This window comes from Podarcis bocagei (assembly GCF_964188305.1).
Source record: "Podarcis bocagei genome assembly, chromosome: 4".
NCBI classification, from domain to species: Eukaryota; Metazoa; Chordata; class Lepidosauria; order Squamata; family Lacertidae; genus Podarcis; species Podarcis bocagei.
This window is the reverse complement of record NC_138128.1, coordinates 38,294,339-38,313,784: the sequence shown is the minus strand read 5'-3', so window position 1 is coordinate 38,313,784 and position 19,446 is coordinate 38,294,339. Positions and strand designations below refer to the sequence as shown.

At 45.3% G+C, this 19,446-nt stretch overlaps 1 protein-coding gene across 2 annotated transcripts in view; it reads left to right on the top strand.

Annotated features, from left to right (window-relative positions):
- Positions 1–19,446, top strand: part of SLCO2A1 (solute carrier organic anion transporter family member 2A1) — a 59,819-nt gene that overhangs the window by 24,450 nt on the left and 15,923 nt on the right. For both annotated transcript variants that reach the window (XM_081192625.1, XM_081192626.1), the window contains exons 2-5: positions 673–810; positions 8,785–8,947; positions 14,015–14,236; positions 19,150–19,248. In XM_081192625.1, coding sequence (XP_081048751.1) covers positions 673–810; positions 8,785–8,947; positions 14,015–14,236; positions 19,150–19,248 — 622 coding nt within the window. The remainder of the gene's footprint in view (positions 1–672; positions 811–8,784; positions 8,948–14,014; positions 14,237–19,149; positions 19,249–19,446) is intronic.

Here is a 19,446-nt window from a genome sequence, read left to right as displayed (position 1 = left end):
CCCTGTAAAAAAGCACATATGGGAATTATATATGTATTATATGTGTATGAGATTAAATGGGTGAAACCCTGAACAGCAGTACTCCCCACTGCTAAATTCCCATTCTTGTTTGTTTTAACAAGCACCTATTTCATGCTCTAAACAGAGGCAATGAAGACATGATGCTTATGTCAAGCAGTAGTAATAATTGGAACGGGTACTCTCTTGTCAGTCAGAAGGCAGTGCCTTCAGCAGTCACAATGCATTTTCTGTCTAATGCTCATTTGCTTGTGTAAACCTGTCAATCAATTACATTTTAAATTACAAAAGCAAAAGACTCCCCCGTCCTCTTCATAATGCCTGTCACAATGTTTGGATCTTTTCTCAGTGTCGGCGCTTCCGACGTGTGTCATGGGTGGGAGACTCAGCTTAGCAATGAAGTCACTGGATTCTAAGAAACGTTGCATGAACAAGTTGCAAAGACAACCCGAGTGAACCGGGAAGGCTTCATTCAAATAATTGAGTCAATTGTATTTTGGGTTGTGAGTGTGGTTTTATATGCACACTATCGCTCTGGCAATATCTTGACCACACCCCAGGATCACCAGTCTGAGGATGCTTCAGCCCTGATCTTGGTGATTTATGCGGCCTCACTTTGCCATGACCCTAATTCTGTTACCATTTTGCCAACAGGTGTTTGTTGCCTGCCATAGCCTTCTGCAGCTGGCCCAGCTCCTCTACAGTGCCTACTTCAAGAGCAGCCTGACAACCATCGAGAAACGCTTTGGCCTCTCCAGTTTGTCCTCTGGCTTTATCTCCAGTTTGCATGAGGTAAGTGTGTGAGGCATGCTGGTTCAACATAAAGCTAGTGGAACTGGTCATCCTGCCTCATTACTCCCTGTGTTTCCCTGACCTTAGTTTAGGTACCTGTGGTTATGCAGTCATTGCTGATGAAGTAATAGAAGGACGATAGTTCACACTCCAGATAACCGAGAAGACCTTCTTCTACTGCTTCTTACATCATTGAGGCCATGAGTGTATAATAATAATAATAATAATAATAATAATAATAATAATAAAAATAAAATAATAATAATTTATTTATACCACGCCCATCTGGCTGGGTTTCCCCAGCCATTCTGGGCGGCTTCCAACAAAACACTAAAATACAATAACCTATTAAACATTAAAAGCTTACCTAAACAGGGCTGCCTTCAGATGTCTTCTAAAAGTTTGCTAGTTATTTTTCTCTTTGGCATCTGGTGGGAGGGCGTTCTACAGGGCAGGTGCCACTACCGAGAAGGCCCTCTGCCTGGTTCCCTGTAACTTGGCTTCTCGTAGTGAGGGAACTGCCAGAAGGCCCTTGGCGCTGGACCTCAGTGTCCGGGCAGAACGATGGAGGTGGAGACACTCCTTCAGGTATACTGGACCCAGGCCGTTTAGGGCTTTAAAGGTCAGCACCAACACTTTGAATTGTGCTTGGAAATGTGCTGGGAGCCAGTGTAGGTCTTTCAAGACCGGTGTTATATCATCTCGGTGGCAGCTCCCAGTCACCAGTCTAGCTGCCGCATTCTGGATTAGTTGTAGTTTCCGGGTCACCTTCAAAGCTAGCCCCACATAGAGTGCATTGCAGTAGTCCAAGCGAGAGATGACTAGAGCATGCACTGCTCTGGCGAGACAGTCTGCGGGCAGGTAGGGTCTCAGCCTGCATACCAGATGAGCTGATAAACAGCTGCCCTGGACACAGAATTGACCTGCGCCTCTATGGACAGCTGTGAGTCCAGAATGACTCCCAGGCTGTGCACCTGGTCCTTCAGGGGGACAGTTACCCCATTCAGGACCAGGGAGTCCTCCACACCCTCCCATCTCCTGTCCCCCCAAAATAGTACTTCTGTCTTGTCAGGATTCAACCTCAATCTGTTAGCCGCCATCCATCATCCAACCGCCTCCAGACACTCACACAGGACCTTCACCGCCTTCACTGGTTCTGATTTGAAAGAGAGGTAGAGCTGGGTATCATCCGCATACTGATGAACACCCAGCCCAAACCCCCTGATGAACTCTCCCAGCGGCTGCATGTAGATGTTGGAAAGCATGGGGGAGAGGACAGAACCCTGAGGCACCCCACAAGTGAGAGCCCAGGGGTCTGAACACTCATCCCCCGCCTATAGCCTATCGTATAACGATAGGCTATACGAGGGAGAGATGGTTTTTAAGAAGGCAAACTGGATGCTGCCTTGGAATGACACTTAGTGAGGACAATTCCTTCCGAAACAAGAATCCTGGGAAGTGGGGGGGGGGGCAGTGGGAAAGAATAATTTTGAGGCCTTGGGGCCTGCTGCTTTCTGACTGTTTCCCTGAGAAAGAGGAGAGCATGACCTACCTTTCTGTGTAGTGGAGTGCTGCTACACCCATGGGTTTAATAGATATGTGCTTTCTTCCAGGCCCTCAGAAGTGGTGCCGCATCTGGTGTGTAATGCTGCATTACACGTTAATTAATGCTATATTAAAAGAAGGTGAAAACCCCCCAATTTGTTATGGAGCTGTGAGTCAGACCATTACAGCATCCCCTGCACCATCCAAAACTAATGTCTAGAACTTTACACACGGTGATAGCCTTTATTATAGCAGCACCTTTGTAGTACCCCCATAATTAAGATTATGTCAGTGTTTCCCATGAGAAATCCCTCTTTCCCCAGGGATGGAGTCAACATCATTCATGGAACCCAGCCAACAGCAACGGCTTTTGCTGCTTCGGTTGCGGTTTTGCTCTGCTTCTTTTGCCCTGCTTTCGAATCCAGGAGACCCTCCAACTCCAGTTCTTCCCCATTCCCTTTCTGAAACATTTTCTGCAGCCTCTGCTTCCCAGAATTCTCTGCATTGCACTTTAGCTGGCAGGTTTAGAGCCCTCTCCCCTTTCCTAACCTCTAAACCAGGCATCCCCAACCTGTGGCCCTCCAGATGTTTTGGCTTACAACTCCCATGATCCCTAGCTAGCAGGACCAGTGGTCAGGGATGATGGGAATTGTAGTCCAAAACATCTGGAGGGCTGAAGGTTGGGAATGCCTGCTCTGAGCTCTGCAGCTTTGGGGCTGCTTAATTTTCTCAGCTTGTAATATTGTAACATTTTCTCAGCTTTTAATACACTAGGAAATTATCGTCCTGCGGGAAATGACTCCCAGCATCTTTTTGTCACTTCCAGCACAGTCTTCCCTTTGAAACAGATCAGGAGAGCAGAAGCTTTAGATACTTTTGTGCTCTGGGATCCAAAACTATCAGAAATGTCAGAGGCACATCTGCAATGCAGAATCCTGCAAAGGGCCATTGACAGCCAGAGGTTAAAATGGGAACCATCTTGCTTTTGCTGCCTCCAAGCAGGAAAAGACAGCAGGACGTAAACAGGAGGTCTGGACTGATCCAAAGTTCTTGTCCATCGGATATTCCTGTCCAAGAAGAGCAAAGCGTTCTTAATACCAGTGTAGCTGTGACTGCAATACAGTCTCCCATATACTTACCCAGCAACAGTAGGCTGCCCTTGACTTTGAATTTCTCCACATGGTACTGTTTTGCAGTGGCTGGTGCTATAATATAGTTCTGGCTCTGCTCGAGCAGTTTTCAAGTTGGAACTTGGCCCCTAGTGACTCAATCAGGAACAGCTTTGATTTTTAAGCTTGATATTTGGCAAAGCACCTGGAGCCTGGCAAGCGACGCTATCAAATTCTAGGGGGGAAACACAAAATAGGTGTGTTAATTAGCCGGGGCTCTGCTGTGTTTGCACAGTTTGTACTGTCAGCGTGCGAAGAGCACGCAAACCGCACTTGGGCAGAAATATAAAATGGATGGGGCCTGAAGGAAACATGAGCCTCTGGGCCTGGCACAAGCAGAAAGCAGAGCAGAACCGACATCCAAGGGCCCAGCAGTTAGCCATCAGGGTTCACATAGCACTGCGAGGGAAAGCGTTTGCCAAAGCCTCACACTTAACTGAGAACATAAGACCAGTTAAACTGTGCTGTGTTAGCGTGACTGTCCATCTGTTTAGATTTGTTTCCCACTCCTTTCTCTGAGGGCTGTTCTAGAAAAATCACTCCCAGTGGTTCTCACCCTGTTGCTGCCTCCAGCATCAACCACTTCCAGAGACTTGAGAGGAAGCCCATAAACATGTCAATTGCTACCCACTTCTCTTTGAACGCCCCTGGGATACATGGACAGAATGCAAAAATCAAAACTGAACAGTTCTTCAGGGCAAGCCCAACCACTGGACAGAACGAGGCAGCTCTCAGGTGGCCACCCCCCCCCTGAATCCTCTAAGCCAGTGTTTCCCAACCTTTTTTGGGCAAAGGCACACTTGTTTGAGGAAAAAAATCTCGCGGCACACCACCATTACAGCCCCGTGACGTCAGCGCGCAGCGTCACGCCGGGAGGGACGCACGAAAGTGAAAGTTTTCAATTTTTTTCCCTCCCCCTTGCCGGGGAACCTCCAAGCTTTGGGGGTGGGGGGGGAGGAGGCAGCAAAGCGAGGGACTGAGGGACGGCGGCAGCTGAGGCGGCGGCGGCTGTTGTGGTGGTGGCGGCGATAGCGGGCGGAGGAGGGGGCGGCGGCGGGGCCGAGGTGGCCGGCGGCGGCGGGGGAGGCGGCGGCGGGTGGAGCAGGAGGGCGGCCGAGGCCGGTGAGGGAGTAGGGTTGCCCGGGGCTTGAGGAGCCGTCGCCGGGAGTTGCTGCTGCTGTTGTTGCTGCTGCTGCCCGGACATGCCGGCCTCCTCCTCGTCCGCTGTCTCGCGCTCCTCCCTTTTGCACGCGCTGCCCCGCCGCCGCCCCATTGGCTGGGTCCTGTCAGCTGATCCTGTGTTATTTCCTGTGTGTGTGTGTGTGTGTGAGGGGAGAATGGAGAGAGAAACCTCGGCACCACCACCGCGGAGCCGCCCCTGGCTCGACGCGGATCCTCGCCGCCGCCGCTTCTCACCGCCCGACTCGCCCGCCTCCCTCCCACGGCACACTAGCCAACGTCTCACGGCACACCAGTGTGCCGCGGAACACCGGTTGGGAAACACTGCTCTAAGCTGCCTGGCCTGCCCCACTAAAGGTAGCTTGCTGCCTTCAGGTACAGAGAAGGTTACAGTCCTGCTGGTGGTGTTGAGGTAAGATTCACCTGCCAGTCTAGTTGGATGCACCTTCTTGTCCTTTTAGGTCAGGGAGCAAAATATCTTGGAGCTGGCCCTGCAGTCCCCAGTGTTATACCTCTTGGGCCATCCATATTTCCTACTTTATTCAGGACTCTAAATCGCTGCTTCTGCAACTCTTTTTACCTAGCTAGAGAAGCAGCTACTTCAATGAGCATCTTTATGGACTTCTCCCTAAGTAGTAGGAGTAACAGAACTTGACCAGAGGGCAAAATAAGAGCAAATATTGATTATGCCCCATTATATCATGGTATATGTGTCTGAAACTAGATCACATTTTTAAACGTTTCTTTTGTCAAGTAGTGTAGGCAGCATCATTGACCATGTTTTACATTGAGATCTCTAATACTGAGGCTGATTTATTAATATTATTATTGTTATTATTACTATTATTATTGTTACTTTAAAAGGTTCAAGGGTGATTACTTTTTGTATGTTGACATTTTTTGTTGACGTTTTTAAAAAGGCATAGGGTCAGATTCAACCAACCCATTTGCAAGGGGCTGCTACCTCAATGAGGTTTCCCCCCCCCATCCCCCCCATGTTTCCCCCAAATCTTCTTTCCCCCAAACAGTATGTAGGGTGAGGGAAAGGAGAGGTTGTTTCATAGGGCAAGCAGAAGTGTTTGTGCTGATGGAACGGTCTCCTTAAGGCTATGCTGAATTCCACCTATTGTTTCTTACCTTTTACCTTAGAAGGATTTCTATCCTGAAAAGTAAGGTAGAATTAATGGTAATAAATAGCTAAACAAACAAACAAACAAACAAACAAACAAACAACATAAAAAGCTGCCTTGGCATTGGTTGGTCTAGCTCTGATTGGCAGAGGCCTTCCAGGATTTCAGACCCTGTTCTCTCCCAGCCCCAACTGGAGATGGTGGGGATGGAACCTGGGAACTCCTAATTGCAAAAAGCATGTTCTCTGCCACTGAGCCACAGCCCTTCCCTTCTTTGACATGAATGTGCAGGAGCCATTAAACAAAACAAACTCTGGTGCCCTGAAATGCTCTAACCAGGTCCTGAAACACATTGCTCCGTTCACAGCAGGGGACACAGGAAATTCTTCAGTACTTTTATGCAAAAAAGATGTTGTCTTGTAGTTGGGAAACCTCCATGGTGTCCACTTTGTGGTAGATTCCTTGGGCAGTCATATATCTGTGGCCATTCCAACCCACAAGTAGTTATCTTTCCCATCCATTCGGAATACATTTGCTTTTGCTTCCAGACACTTTCATACTTTTATATGGGGCTCCCCTTCCTGACTCTCTCTGGGATTATAAAGTTTTTCTCATTTATTTGTTAGATTGGTTCCAAAAGCCGCAAAACCAGGGAGGGGAGCCCATGTAAGCATATAAGAAAGGAAACTTGGGCACAATTACTGTAGTTTCAAATGTTAAATTAGTCTGAAAGTCTGGACCAAGCCAGTGCAATTCTAACTTTATGTAACCCGCACGTTATGGCTAACCATTACATCTCATGCAACATGTAAATGTTTTGAGACAACAAGGGAATTGTCTCATGCCAAACCCATAGATCCACATACTTCCAAACAGATTTTAAAATCCAGACCCTTTAACAGACACCAAGAGGACTGATTTGAATCACATGTCCACATTCTTGCGCAGTACTGACCATTCAAGAATGCATTCGGGGGGTGTTGAACTATGCATAGCGCAGATCCTTACTTTAGTGTAAGCCAGCATCTTCAACTGAGCTGTGTTGGCCTGCATTATGTGAAAAAAAATTGGCGCAAAAGAATGCTAGATTGTTTAGCAATAATGTTTGTTTGGGGCCATTATTGGTACATGAAGATGTTTAAAATGAAGATGTTGCCACAGTCCAAATTTACACAATAATCTGATTGGACGTCACTATTTAGGTACATACCAATTAAAAATTTGTGTTCCACAGAGCAGAAGTACCTTTAGCATCTCTTTTATTTCAAAAATAATAGAAATGAATGCTGTATGTGGATTTTTTTCCTATTGTAAATATCTCTGGTGAGATCATACTTTACATCTAATGCTCGCATTGTGTGTGAGTGTTTAATGTATAAAATGAATTCCTTCATTTAAACGCTCCAGAGAATTTTTTAAATACAATCTCAGAAATACATTTGCATTTGTTGGTTATCCTGCTGCTTTATTGCTTTTCAACCATAACAAGTGAATTGTGGGCACTTAACATTTGGAAAGTGTCATGTGTTTAAAAGAACCATGCTACCCTGCTTTTTCCTTTAAATGATCATAGATATTGCTTTCACCCAGGGGAGTGTTCAACATAGGCATGTTTACTTTCGGTTGCTAGTGCATCAAGCAGTGACTTGCACGTGCGAATCAGCCTTCACAGATCAAATAACCAGAACAGATCACAGATAGGAGCTTCATATGGTCTCAGATGCAGTGCTTCCAATAGAATAATTTGCATTAAACTTTAGACCATCGAATGTTGAGTAATCTTGTTGTATGTGAACTGGCCCTTAGCCCTTCTAATCCTTTGCTCTGGACTACCATCTATTTCTTTCTGCCTTCTCCACAGTTGTGTTCCTTTTCCATACTGTTCTTTTTTGTTTGCCTCTGCTTTCGGCCCTCAATTGATTTTGGGTGGCGGATGCTGCTGAAGAGCTATTGGTTTAGCACAGATGACAAAGCTGTTTTAGATTCACTCTCCCTTCATACACAATAACTTGTGGCTGCTATTTTCATCATCCTGATTATTTACACTGCTTTATCCTGAAGAGGCCTCACCAGCAATACAAGGTCTTAGGTGATAAAAATGGCTGAACCACTCTTTCCCAATTCTGTACTGCCCATCCCATTTCTAGCAAGCTAGGGGTTCGGAGAGCTCTCTTCTTGGCACTGCTGTAGCCTGTTTTAAGCTACACCCAGCCACAACACTTTGGTCCTACAAAAGATAAGTAGGAGATGTTTTACAGCCTCTATTCCAGTGGTCAGCAACCTTTTTAGGCCAGTGAAACTTTGAGAGAGTGCCAAATTTTGAGCCTGGAATAATGCCAAATGAGTACCATGATTTGGGGTGGGGGGAAGCATAATTCAACACCAAATGACTGCCATAGGGCTATGGCAGAATGGTTGTGGCATCTGGAAGAGCAGAAATAGGATTGCAAAGTTACATGGGCCTACCCCCCACAAATAGCCATCCCATAAACAGCACTCACCAGCCGCTGCCACCCTCACAGGACACTTTTGTCCCTGTTCAGAACAGAAACGTGGGCATGTTTAAGGGGACATGTTCAGTGTGGGAGAGGCTGAGCCATGCAAACAGAAACTACGCAGAAAGAGCAAACAGTCTTTCTTGTGTTATGGATTGTTGAAAGGATGTTTACTGAGATCTTTTACTGAGGCTGGCACTCGTGGGTGTCACATTGCCAAACCCTGCTCTACTCTACGTGTAAGCATTTTTCTCATTGGGGAATACCATGAAGCCTGCCTCTTGGTATGTCTTCAGGGGGGAAATGGCTACCCTGTACACAAAAAACAGAGGTCCTCCCAGAATAAACTAAACTCAGAAGTAAAAGCAGAGACACTGAGGTGCCTCCTTGTCTGGTTGGTGTCTTCTTTCAGGTCTGTTTTGACGTTCTCATCTGTGCACTTTTATGTCTCCACAGATCGGGAATGTTGTCCTCATCATCTTTGTGAGCTACTTTGGCAGCCGAGTACACCGGCCTAGGATAATTGGCCTGGGAGGCCTGCTGTTGGCACTGGGGGCCTTCCTTCTCACTCTTCCACATTTTCTCTCAGCCCCATATCAATACACCACAGCACAAACCAGTATGTATATTTCCAAATATCTCTTATACCTCAGCCCTTCTCTGCTCTGATGGCTTGGGGACTTTGTGAAACTATGTTTACTGTGTCCTCATAGTGGCTTACATAAATTAATAAAACATACGCTCCTATCTGCACAATACATTTAAAGCAGTATCATACCACTGGGAACAGTCATGGCTTCCCCCAAAGAATCCTGGGGAATGTAGTTTCTTCAGGGTGTATAGTGCAGATGGGACCTTAGTCAAGGTCTATGCGACAGCAGTTTTGCTTCAGAATCCTTGGTAGCTTAGTTCTCATAGTATCCTGTGAGGTAGGTATGTTATTCTCCCTGGGAAATTAAGCCTGCAAATGTTGCACATTAGAGGCACTTGGCTTTTACCTATCCAGGCTTCCAACGTCCCCCGAGGCATGCTGCGGTCTCTGTGCAATGACTTGCCTGTCATAGGTGTGCCAAACCAGATCATTGCCAAGGGAGCCCAAGGCAATGAATGTTTTGGTTCATGTCTTGTGTCAGTGGATGCTGTTCTGCATCGAATTGCTTCTTTTAAAGTGTCACTATTATCTGACGCCACCAAAAATGTGCAGGGCTGCTACCTGATGATGGATTGCTTAGCATAGCTGCTCTATGTTTGCTTTTGCCTCTGCCAGAATCCTGTATCGGGGAAAGCGAGGGGTGGCGCTCACACCAATGATCACGTGATCAGCTTTGCTTCCTTGCATTCCCCCACCCACCCACCCAATTTCCTTTCATGCCAGGTAGCAAAGCCATGATCCCCTCTGCCCATGAATGACACTGGCAGGTTTGTTGCTTCTGCTGGCACCAGCCAGCATTAGTTGATATGGTGCCAGGCATTTGTTTGCAAATCAGGCTTGTCACCATCTTCTCTGCAAAGAAAGAGACGTGTGAAAGTTGGGGGAACTATTCCTCCAGGAAGGTTGGCACATACATGTGGCTCCTTCAATACCTTCTAATCATAGAATATAATCAGGTAATAACAACTCTTAGTTCTGCTGTCATTATATTTATCTGTAGCATAGCCAGGAAGTAAGCTTGAAAAACATTGTTCCCACTTGCCTTCCAAAAGGGGGGAAATCAAGGCGTCAAAAGTTGTTGGCAAGCTCAGGAATTGCATCCGAGTTCCCCTAAAACCTACACCACAGCTTCTCCTGTTGGAATTATGCCCATGGGGAAAAAAAGCATAACAGAATACGTCATGGAACTGAAGATCATTGTGGATTTTGCAGGAAAGATCTTGCGAGTGGGATCCAGCAGGAGTTTGCTATCTAGCACATGGATCTGTCCTGTAGCATCTACACAGATTTTTACTTCTAGCCTAACATTTTCCCACAAGTGTTTCTCCATGGAATTTAGTCCAAAATCACAACCACTGTTATCTCCAGTGGGTTGACTGCTGCTGCAGAAATGGCCAAAGGAAAGACCAATCCCAATGACAACATGAATTCATTGTAGTCAAAGGGAAGAAGTTATCCGTTGTTGCAAACATATTGGTAACATTCTTGCTATATAGATAAGGTTCACCTTAAAAAAAAAATACACATACTCCAGACTGCATTGTATTCAACTAAGTTTTACTTGAAGTACACCCATTGGGATGAATGAACCTAAGTTAGTCATGGTGATTGATTTTAATGAGACTACTCTGAGTAAAGGTTAGTTGGTCTATGTGTGCAAGATACAATGGTCTATGTGTGCAGGATGAATTTTCTGATGTTTAGATTTTTCACACTAAGACTAGACATCTTGAGAGATGTTTAGAAGATGTCCCAGTTTGCCACAATTGTCAGAAGAGTCTAGGGTAGATCCTCTCTCATTGAGATCTGTGAATGGGAAGTTCTCTGAAGGAAGTGCCTTGATTTTATCTTCAAAGAGAAGGCCTCCTCCTTCAATGGAATGACTTCTCTTTTTATTAATGGTTAATCCAGAGTCAAATTAGTTTAATCAGGCAAGAGGGGGAGAAACTATATCTAATCCTTCTTAAAGAAACAACAGTTTTATTATTTTTTAAATGGGTGGAATCCTTAAATAAGTAAACTTTCATTATACAACATGGAATCCTATACAATGAAGTGGGTTGCAATGTTGAACAGGGTTTCTGATGGTCAAACTACCCATTACTTTATATGCATTTTTTAATTCAGTGATTGGGAGTTCACACGCTTAACAAAAACAAAAGCAGCAGTGGGCGCCCCAGCGCGATGGGCCTAGGGAGAAAGGTTTAATCATTTCCCCCATGTCATTTTCTTGGTAAAAATTACCTAAAACTGCTATTTGCTGCTACTTTTTATTCCAAATGTTCTCTTAACTTGTGCAGTACATAACTTGTGCAGTACATTTATAGAACCCTGTAAGCAGAAGCTCTGCACAACAGGGTATTCCCCCCTCTCCTGCCAATGCGTGCCCCCAAATTGGTGTGTGTGTGTGTGTGTGTGTGTGTGTGTGTGTGTGTGCATGAGAGAGAGAGAGAGAACCCCCTGAACAGCAGAGATGGGAGGGGGGATTGTTCCATCTGGCAAGCTGATATGTTAGTAAAGACAGAACATTTGTAATATGCCACCCATTGGCATTATTGCTTCTCAACACATTAACCTCTAATACAGTCTTACTTACACTACTGCTGAGGAATAGTAACATGAATTCACATAGTAATATAGTTCACATTTATTTAAATGTAAAGTGCTTAAATATCATTAAATGCAAGATCTTAAACACTCACAGCAGTATATTAATTTGTATTGCAACAACTAATGGGGTGGCTTCATTTTTATGGCTAGGCCCCTGGCATCCTCTTGTAAGAAGGTTTGTTTCTTGTTCTGAACCCGAAGCCCTCATTTACCATTTTAATATCCCCATGCGCAGAAATATATTACTCTCCACACACTTAGCCAAAGGCATAACTTAGGCCAGTTGTGTGTACCAGGGCAGGAAATAATGAAGCTCTCTGTTTTCCATTATGTCCTCCTAGATTTGCTTACCATTTCTTTATTAAGTGGCAGGAACCAAAGATGGGAGCATTTATGTAAACAAAGAAACCTCAAAACCTTGGTATAGTTGGCATTTCTCTTCTCATTTACCCTAAACCAGTTTCACTTACAAAAATTCTATTTTGGCAGGCGATACGTTTAACAGGCCCCCCCATGGCAATTGAATTTATGGAAGTAAATCTAAGATAGTTAAGAAGGTCCCTGAGTTCTGAAAATACATTCCAGCCTTGTGTAATAAGGGTTTTGTAATGAACGTGTACAGGAATGTTTGTGGTAGCGTGTAGCAGTATGTGGAAAGTGATGTTGCATTAGCTGAAAGCCCAAAATTACCTGGTCAACATTTTTGTTTCAGCTCTTTTATATGATCAAAGTACCACAAGTCTTCTGGGCCACTCATTAAGTGCTCTGGCTTGACGGGAATAGTAGAACAGTTGTAAAAACGAACAAATAACGAGGCACAAGATGTATGAGAACTGACATGTGTGGCAAGGACACAACATTTGTTTTAATTTTGCATTGGATGTGGGTTCCTAGACGCCTCCAGATATTTAAGCATTGTTTTCTTCACTCTAAAAGGCACTTCAAGTACTCTGATTAATAGATTGGAATTGGTTTCCTGCTCCCCTATGAACAGCTTGTTCACCATGAAAGCTAATTTGTAATTTGAAAGCAAATAAGAGTCCTGGACAAACCACCCTTATTCCTCCTTCAATAATTCTCCGGTTGGCCTCTGATGTTTTCTCCTCCCCAACCCCCCCACAAAACACACTGATATAGGTTTGTTCAAAGCTCTTTCTGAACTTATCCCTGTAAGCAGTGTTGTGGTAATACCTTGAAAGAAAAAAAGGTGATGACAGCTGCTAATTAAATTGAGTAAGTTTTACAGTTCTGGCAGGTCTTCCGAATCCAGGAATGAGGGGTTGTTAAGGAAGCCTAAGGATGCATTTCACTTAAAAGAGTTCCGTTGCTATTGCCACAAACTGTAAGGTACTGTATACAAAAGACGTGGGCCAGGTACAAAGGACCACACATGGGCCTCTGCATGAGCTTTTGCATAGGAACATAGGAAGCTGCCTTATAGCACATCAGACCCTTGGTCTATCTACCACAATATTACCTACACCAGGCATAGGCAAACTCAGCCCTCCAGATGTTTTGGGACTACAACTCCCATGATCCCTAGCTAACAGGACCAGTGGTCAGGGATGATGGGAACTGTAGTTTCAAAACATCTGGAGGGCCGAGTTTGCCTATGCCTGACCTACATACTGACTGACAGATGCTCTTCAGGGTTTCAGGCAGGCTGTCTCTCCCAGCCTTACCTGGAGATGCCAGGGATTGAACCTGAGACCTTCGGCAATCAAAGCAGATGTTCTACAGGTCTTTCAGCCTTCCCCTTCCAGCGGCTGTCCCAAAAGGTCCCCCCCCCCTCCAAGGTGGGTTCGAGAAAGGAAAATCAGCTCCCTCTCCAACTGCATGTGGAAGTGCTTTGCATTCATGTTCATGGACCTGTCTATAGGCCAGCCATGGATCTAATGTCCCCTAGGCTATGTTCTGAATATGAGTTGCAGGGAATCACAAGAAGGGACGGTGCTGTTGCACTCAGTCCTGTTTGTTGGCCAACAAGATGCTGGGCTATGATGGACTTTTGGTCTGATCCAGGAGGGTTTTTCCTGTGTTCATGTTCACTTTTAGTCATCTGGGCCCTAAAGGTGCTTAGAAACTGGTGGGGTATCTTGATTGTCCCCATCTGTCCTGCTGCCCATTTGTTTGCTGTGTACCAGGGCACCTGCAGTGAATCATGAGTGTGACCTAAGCTAGACCTGCAGGAAACATGTGAACTTGCACAGGCAACATCCCTGCAAAGTGATTCTCAAACTGAGATGCTTTGCTGCTTCTTTTTCTTTTGCAATGACAAATTATGTTTCCAGCACCAGACTTAAGATCAGACTTGGGTACAGTGGCCTGGGAGTTCCCACACTGTTTGTTTGTTTGTTTGTTTGTTTGTTTGTTTGTTTGTTTGTTTGTCCTATTAATTCCTCACCCCCATCATTTTGTTCCAAGATGTAGGTAACAAGAGCGGAAGTGCCAGAACTGAGCTCTGCAACAACAACGAATTTGTGTGTCCAAGCACCAATGTGAGTGTCCAGGCCGAGGACAGCACCATGTGGGCAATAATGGTAGTTGCACAGCTATTGGCAGGAATTGGGACAGTCCCCATCCAGCCTTTTGGGATCTCCTATGTGGATGACTTTGCTGAGCCAAACAACTCTCCCTTGTATATAGGTAAGTCCTTTCCCTGGGAAGGTGTACTACTGTAGCAGGGTTGCACCTTGCCATCCAGCTTACATTGCCTTGCTATCCATGTCTTTGCAGCAGGCGGAGTGGGGAATCTGCTGTTTAGGAAATGTCTTTCCATTGCTCGCACTGAAGAGCAGCTTCTGATGCAGCTCATCGGTCCTGCAATGAAAATCGCTATGTTGGAAGGTCTTGATAAGCCATCCTTAGTTGTGTGACTGACATGGCTATGTTGAGAGTGCCAGTTTTTCTTTCTCCTCTCAATGTGATGGTGTTGGAGTGATTTAGGGGTGCACTTCTGTGCATGAAAACTGTAGTGTTTTCCAAAATGATTTCTTCTTCTAGGAGAGCTGAAGTAGTGCACTAAGAGTCAACATGGCCAGGCATTTGCTGGGGCTCATGCGCCCTGATCCTGCCCACCGGGGCTAATACCTTGCCTGGATCCCACTCGACCCTAGTGCACCTCTAACAGCAGTACAGTGGTGCCTCGCAAGACGAAAATAATTGGTTCCGCGAGTCTTTTCGTCTTGCGATGTTTTTCGTCTTGCGAAGCACGGTCCGTCACAATTGCGCCTCTTCAAGCGGCATTAAGAAAAAAGCGCAAGACGTTTTCGTCTTGCCAAGCAAGCCCATAGGGAAATTCGTCTAGCGAAGCAACGCAAAACCGAAAAACCCTTTCGTCTAGCGAGTTTTTCGTCTTGCGAGGCATTCGTCTTGTGGGGCACCACTGTATTCTAGCAGCCACCAAACCTCCTCCTCTAGCTCTGCTTGCGAGTGGACTTATTTAGCAACTGCAGCAGCAGCAGCAGCAGCACTATAATGGGCTTGGGGGCAGAGTGGCTGCTTTTGCTCCAAGCCCATTACAGCACTGCCACAGAATAGGACCTCTCTGTCACGCTCCTGGTTGGGTTTAGCCAGCAGCAGCGCATGGTCACCCCACACGAGGGGGAAGGCAAGGCTGGTGGCTGCAGCAGCAACGCTATGGGGGGGCACGTGGCTGTAGATACCTCTGCAGTGGAGTGGGGTAGGCCGGTCAGTGCTGGGGGTCAAGAGTGCTGCCTGGTCAGACTCCCTCGAAATCTGGAGCTTCACCTGCATAGGCAGAAACTGTAGCAGGAGATCACAGAGAGAAGTCATACTGCCAGTGCTGTGAGGCAGTTTTGGTGCATAGCTGTCAACATTTCCCTTTTTTAAAAGGGAAATTCCCTTATTCCGAATAGGATTCCTCGCAAGAAAAGGGAAAAGTTGACAGATATGTTTTGGTGAGTTTAAAAAAAAAAAATCAAAAGAGGGCAGAGCTGGATTCAATTGTTAACTTTTTACTTCTTTTTTTTTGGCGTGGAGTGAGAAATTCTCACCACCACCACCCAACCACCTTCCTATCATAGATCTTAAACCACTGATTTAAATGGTAGGATGTTATGTGTATTTGTAGGGGGACAAACACAGCTTTCTACCCCTTTTCAGTTTCTGTTCCACTTTCTTCCTCCAGCTTCTTTCTAGCATTATCGTTTCCCTCCCACCCCCAGAGTCAGAGGCCCCTCTAACAAGTGTTGGGGGCTGTCCAAGACGCTAGCAGCTTCCCAGTCCTGAAGAGGTCCTAGGCTGGCGCAGTCAGTTTGGGCTGTTCCTGCTCCTCTGCCAAGAGTGGGGCCAGCTTCCAGCACCAGAGGCAGGGGGACAAAGCCCTCCACTGGTGCTTGCAAATCTAACATTTGATGCAGTATCCTGTTGCCACTGCCGCAGAGGATGGGCCTGCAACTCAGAGAAGCCAGCGTGGTAGAGTGGTTAGAGGACCTGGGAGACCAGGGTTTAAATATCCACTCAATGCAATTATTATTAATAATAATAATCCAAAAAACATTCAGATTTGGCAGCGGAATTCTACTCTTTGAGGTCAAAATGTGTTCATGCTTGCTTTTTGAAAGGAAACTCTCCCATCCCACAATAGAATTCTGAATATCTCCATAAGAACAAAATAATAGCTTGTGGGATCAGCTCAATGGCCCATCTCGTCCACTATCCTGTTCTCACAGTGGCAACCAGATGCCTGTGGGAAACCCGGAAGATGGGCCTGATGACAAGAGCACTCTCCCTTCTTGTGGTTTCCAGCAACTGGTATTCGGAAGTATTGCTGTCTCCAACTAGCCATTGATAGCTGTCTCCTCCCTGGATTTATCTAATCCTCCGGTGTGGAGAGAAGCCCAAGACCTGGCTCTACCAGGATTTCAAATGCTTCTAGTCACCTCCTGCTATTATGTAAAACTAGGCCAAGAAGAAGTCTGAAATGCAAGGTGAAGGAAAAAGTGCTTCCCTCAGTTCCAGAATGCAAATGATTTTATTTTTATTTTTTTATTGGCTTTGTTGGTGTTGGCCGTCCAAAGGTATTGCAAGAGTACTTATTACAGGAAAGGGGAAAGGGTCATAGAGGTTTGCAGGCACCAAGTACTGTAGATATCAGGGGCGTTTTCTGATAACGAGTTTCCCATCTGTCTTTGTAGATATGAAAAGAGAATCTAATTAGTAGATAATGTTCCTTTCTGGTGCAGAAGGGGGGGGGGAAACATAATAAGCGTGATGATTAGCAAGCCATAAAAGATGGTTGAAATGAAACCACGGACCTCAGTCATATTGGTAGGCAATAAATCACCGCTATCAGCACTCGACAATTTGGGCCACTGGGCTAGCTGTTGTTTGGACAACTTTGCCTTGTGAATTGGCCCTGTAATCCAGAGATGGGGAATTTGTGGCTCTCCAGATGTTGTTGGACTCCAGGCCCTGTCAGCCCCAGCTAGCATAGCTAATGACCATGGATGTTGGAAGTTGTCTTCCAGGCTCCCTGTCCCTGATGTTATCAGACAACTGGTAACATGAATGTGCTTCCTGGAAATTGTTTGAGAGCTGGAACACCCAGATTATCTGTGGCCCTTTCCTTCCAGAATGACCAGCTGATAAATAACAGTCCTGTGAGCATAAGAAGTTACTGTATATTGTGTCAGGCTATTGGTCCATCTAGCCCAGCTCCCCTGGTCATCTCTGAACTGGATATTGCAAGGATTGAACTTTGGGCATTCTTACGAGAGGCATCCTCCATCCCACTAATTTGCGGTGCCTCCTACAACAGCAGCTCCTGTCTCCTGTAGTCAGGAGACAGAGGGTGATAAAGTAAAGCTTTATTAGTTCTGGAAATGACAGAGTCAAATATTCCTTCACTACCCACCCCTCAAAGAATGATAGCCTTTCTGGAGGCAGTTTTTCCTCAACCCCAAGTGCATAACATTTTTAGCTGTCTGGCAGGCGACTTCAATTGGCTTTAATGGAGCTTTGTGTTAATAAAGTAAAAAATAGCTCATTGTTGCTCCAAGGTACATAATCAGTACTGCACTGTTTTGTTGACCTATATCCAAGGGCAACCCTTCCCTACAAGCTCTGCTATCACAGCACATCAATATTGTATTTGAACTGTCCTTTTGGACTTTAGCAGCAATTCTGATTAGGCTGTAATTGACTTCCGTGAGACTTCCTTCATTGGAGGTTTTTAAACATAGATTGAATGGCCATCTGTCATGGGTTCTTTAGCTGTGATTCCTGCATGAAGCAGGTTGGACTAAATGACCATTTGGATCCCTTCCAACTCTACAGTTCTATGATTCTAAGTAGCCTAACTTTCCACAGATATTGTCCTCTGGTCTTTATTGGGCTATAGTGCTCAGAATCTTGAAAAAAACAACAACAACCATGCTTGAATACAATTTCCAGAGAAAACACATACCAGCAGAATATGGCAGCATCTGCAAAATAATAAAAAATCTAAGCTCTCATTTTTGCAAAAGAACACTGGGAGGAAACTATAATCAAAACATTGGTATCTTCTGCTAAACTTTGGTGGTTGGAACAGGAAGCTTTGAACCTTCCCATTGTCGATACTTTCTCACTAAAGTATAGCTCCAGAACATTCCCTTTGGGTGACTCATCTCTCTGGTGGGTTGCCCTCAAGGTTTTTGATGGCAATCCTATGCACCAGCCTTCCCCAACCTAGCGCCATCCAAATGTTTTGCACTGCAACTCCCATCAGCCACAGCCAATGGTCAAGGCTGATGGGAGCTGTAGTCCAGCAACATCTGAAGAGCACCAGGTTAGGGAGGACTGCTAAATACACTTGCCTGGGAGTAAGTCTCATTGAACTCAAGGGAGGGAGTCATTTCTGTAGCTATATATAGGATTGCACTGTTTGAAAAAGGTATATATGCCTCAGAGTGGCTGGGGCAACCCAGCCAGATGGGCAGCGTATAAATACAAAATTTATTATTGTTATCATTATTATTAATTAGAGTTCTTAACATGGGATCAAACAATTAGTCTCTGTGCATTTCTGCACAAAGGTAAAGTAACATTGTGCAAATTAATTTTTTAAAAATTGGTTAAGTGCATACTTTCTGTATTTATGCAAATTTCAGAACATTTCTTTGCTTGTCTCTGTCTCTGTGTTTCTTCACCACACGATTTTCATGTTTGAAATAAATGGCAGGTGGAACAGCAATGCAGCCTCCCCCAACCTGCTGCCTTCCAGATGTTTTGAACTACAACTCCCATCAGCTGGCTGGGGCCAAAGCAGGTTGGGAAAGCTGTTGAAAAGGATGTGTTACCATAGTCTTTATTTCACAAGCGTTGCTAGGATCCTGTCTGAACAGTAGCAGCTGCTTTTCATTCAATAAGATGTGTGGAATGCAGAAATCGTATTAACTGTCTGGTTGGTTTTCAACACCATTCATCTTCTTGTCCATTTACTACAAACACTGTGTGGCTTAAAACATGCTTTAGGAAGAAATAAAACATCATCAGAAACATGGATGCAATGTCACTCATGCACACTTGCTTATCCTCTTCTCTCTCTCTTTCAGCAATCTTATTTGCCATTGCAGTGTTTGGCCCAGCTTTCGGTTACTTGCTTGGTTCTGCAGCACTGCGGATATTTGTGGACTATGGGAGGGTTGACCTGAGTGAGTATCTGTTCTTGCTGAGGGGGGTATTGGACTCGTACACATTCACAGGTGCATCATCTGAGCCACTTGATTATGGAAATTGAGTCATGGCCACACAAAGCACGCTACTGGTTCCCGGTTTTGTTTGAGGGCAGATTCTTGGTGTGTTGCTAGGTGACAGGCAAAGACATGACCTGACTACATACAGTTAGAGAT